The sequence below is a fragment of the Sinocyclocheilus anshuiensis genome, unplaced genomic scaffold (genome assembly GCF_001515605.1).
Source record: "Sinocyclocheilus anshuiensis isolate Anshui unplaced genomic scaffold, SAMN03320099.WGS_v1.1 scaffold330, whole genome shotgun sequence".
Lineage (NCBI taxonomy): Eukaryota > Metazoa > Chordata > Actinopteri > Cypriniformes > Cyprinidae > Sinocyclocheilus > Sinocyclocheilus anshuiensis.
This window is the reverse complement of record NW_015547689.1, coordinates 2,991,870-2,994,112: the sequence shown is the minus strand read 5'-3', so window position 1 is coordinate 2,994,112 and position 2,243 is coordinate 2,991,870. Positions and strand designations below refer to the sequence as shown.

Genomic DNA, 2,243 nt, shown 5'->3' with positions numbered 1-2,243 from the left:
ATATATATATATATATATATATATATATACTCACACACACACGTTACCTTAAGTTTTACTTATTCTAGTGTACTGAAGACTTTAAGACTTTATTAACTTGCCGTCTAGTTTATTTTTTTTTAAAGGTTTTTCACTAGTCCTGCAGTTCCTTTTCAGCTTTGCCACAAATGAAAACTTTGCCAAGAGAGTTAAAGAGAGAGAGAAAGAAAAGGAGAAATAAATGGAATCTTTCCCACTGCAGCCATCACACCTTCACAGCCATAATGGTCGGTCCTGCGAACCCTATCGATTGAAGTGCACAGTGCTTTCTGAGAGAGAGAGAGAGAGAGAGAGAGCAGTTGGCAGCTCCTGGGCTAATGGCCTTTGACAGACCTATCATAGATGTGATGCATTGCCAATAAGTGGGCCTTGGAACTGGAGTGTGAGAGTTTGAGATTACACAGGCTGCTGCAAAGTCAGCGGCAATTGGATGGTCACACTGGTTTCTTTCGCTTCAATTCATGCACTACAGTTCCAAAGTTTAAAAGTTGTTTTTTTAAAGCCTCTTATGCTCACCAAAGCTGCATTTATTTGATTAAAAAAATACAGTAAAACTGTAAAATTGAAATACTGTATTGAATATTGAAATATTTCTGTTTAAAATATATACAATTTACAATTAAAAAATACAGTTTAAAATATTGTTAATGTTTTCAATTTTAATATGTGATGCCTGTGATGGCATCATTACTCCGATCTTCAGTGTCACATGATCTTTCAGAAATCATTCTAATATGCTGATTTGCTGCTCAAGAAACACTTTTTCTTTATTATCAATGTTGAAAACAGTTGTGCTGCTTAATATTTTTGTGGAAACCGCAATACAGCTTTTTCAGGTTTCTTCGATGAATAGAAAGTTCAAAAGATCAGCATTTTTTTTTTAAATTGAAATCTTTTGTAACATTATGAATGTCTTTACTGTTATTTTACAAATTGCTGAGTAAAATATTAATAATAAAAAAAATCTTACTGACCCCAAACTTTTGAACAGTAGCTGTGTTTTTTTATTTTGCTGCATAGTTCAGATTTGTTGATCTCTGACCTGCAAGGTCCTATATTTTAACATTTTGAATGTATTATTTGTATTTTAGAGTTTACAAACAAAAAAGTGACAACATATCTGTTTGTCCATATTCATCAAGGTCCAAAATGGTTTCACATGCTTTGTTCAGTGTGGCCAAACATTAATGCTCTCTGTAAGACGCGCGCTGGCTCAAACGGCTCCCTGCCTCAGTCTAGCATGCGCGAATCGCCATCTGCGTATTTGCTTTTGTGTGCGTGTTGCATGCAGGAGGCGTATTCAGTAATAATCACTCTGTGTGTTATGAGTCACATGCGATAATATCCAGAGTATATCTTCTCAGTAGGAGGAAGTTCCACATTGCAACAAGCTGAGAAAATAAAAAATTGCACCGTTGGCTGTTTCAGAAGCAGCCGAGTCGAAATTGGCCTTCAAATGAATCACTTCATGCCATTTTTCATTACAACTTTATCTTTTGCTTGGTTGTGCCTCCAGACGACTATGGCTTCCCTAACTCTGATTGGTGTTCATCTGTTGGATTAGATTTCACTGGATGTGCTGGCTGACATGGGGCACGAGGAGCTCAAGGAGATTGGGATCAACGCTTACGGGCACAGACACAAACTCATCAAAGGCACTGAGAGGCTGCTGGGCGGTCAACAAGGTCAGTCCAGAAGCGTTCAACTCCAGCATCTCTCTCAAACACCATCTGTTCATGACTAAACAAAGCGTACTGAGGTACCTTCTAGTTTTATGTGTTGGTGTGCTTCCGTTACAGGTGCCAACCCATACCTGACATTCCACTGTGCGAGTCAGGGCACGGTGCTGATCGACCTGGCCCCTGATGACAAAGAGTTTCAGTCGGTAGAGGAGGAGGTGAGAGCGGAATCCAAATCAGCAGATCATTTTATAAAACCGTATGATTCCATGAATAGTTCTGCTTCTAAAAGCCGATTGGTCAGTATTTCATCTGTGCTAAGATAAAGAGTTTGGTAAGAGCTAAATGATATATAGCACCTGTTAGGGATGTGTCTGATGAACAACTAGTTGTCTAGAAACTGACCAGTCAATTACTGAGGTTGAATAGTTTGTATTAGGGCTGCACGATTAATCGCATGCGATATTTAATTCGCATCTTGTCAGAAAGCCTGTTCTGTAATCAGCGTAAATCTCCCTCACCTGC

General features: G+C 38.6%; 1 protein-coding gene across 1 annotated transcript in view; it reads left to right on the top strand.

Moving 5' to 3' along the window:
* LOC107703465 (tankyrase-1-like) overlaps positions 1-2,243 on the top strand; it is a 104,624-nt gene that overhangs the window by 97,945 nt on the left and 4,436 nt on the right. Inside the window, exons 21-22 of the mRNA XM_016506082.1 lie at positions 1,604-1,724; positions 1,839-1,936. Coding sequence (XP_016361568.1) covers positions 1,604-1,724; positions 1,839-1,936 — 219 coding nt within the window. The remainder of the gene's footprint in view (positions 1-1,603; positions 1,725-1,838; positions 1,937-2,243) is intronic.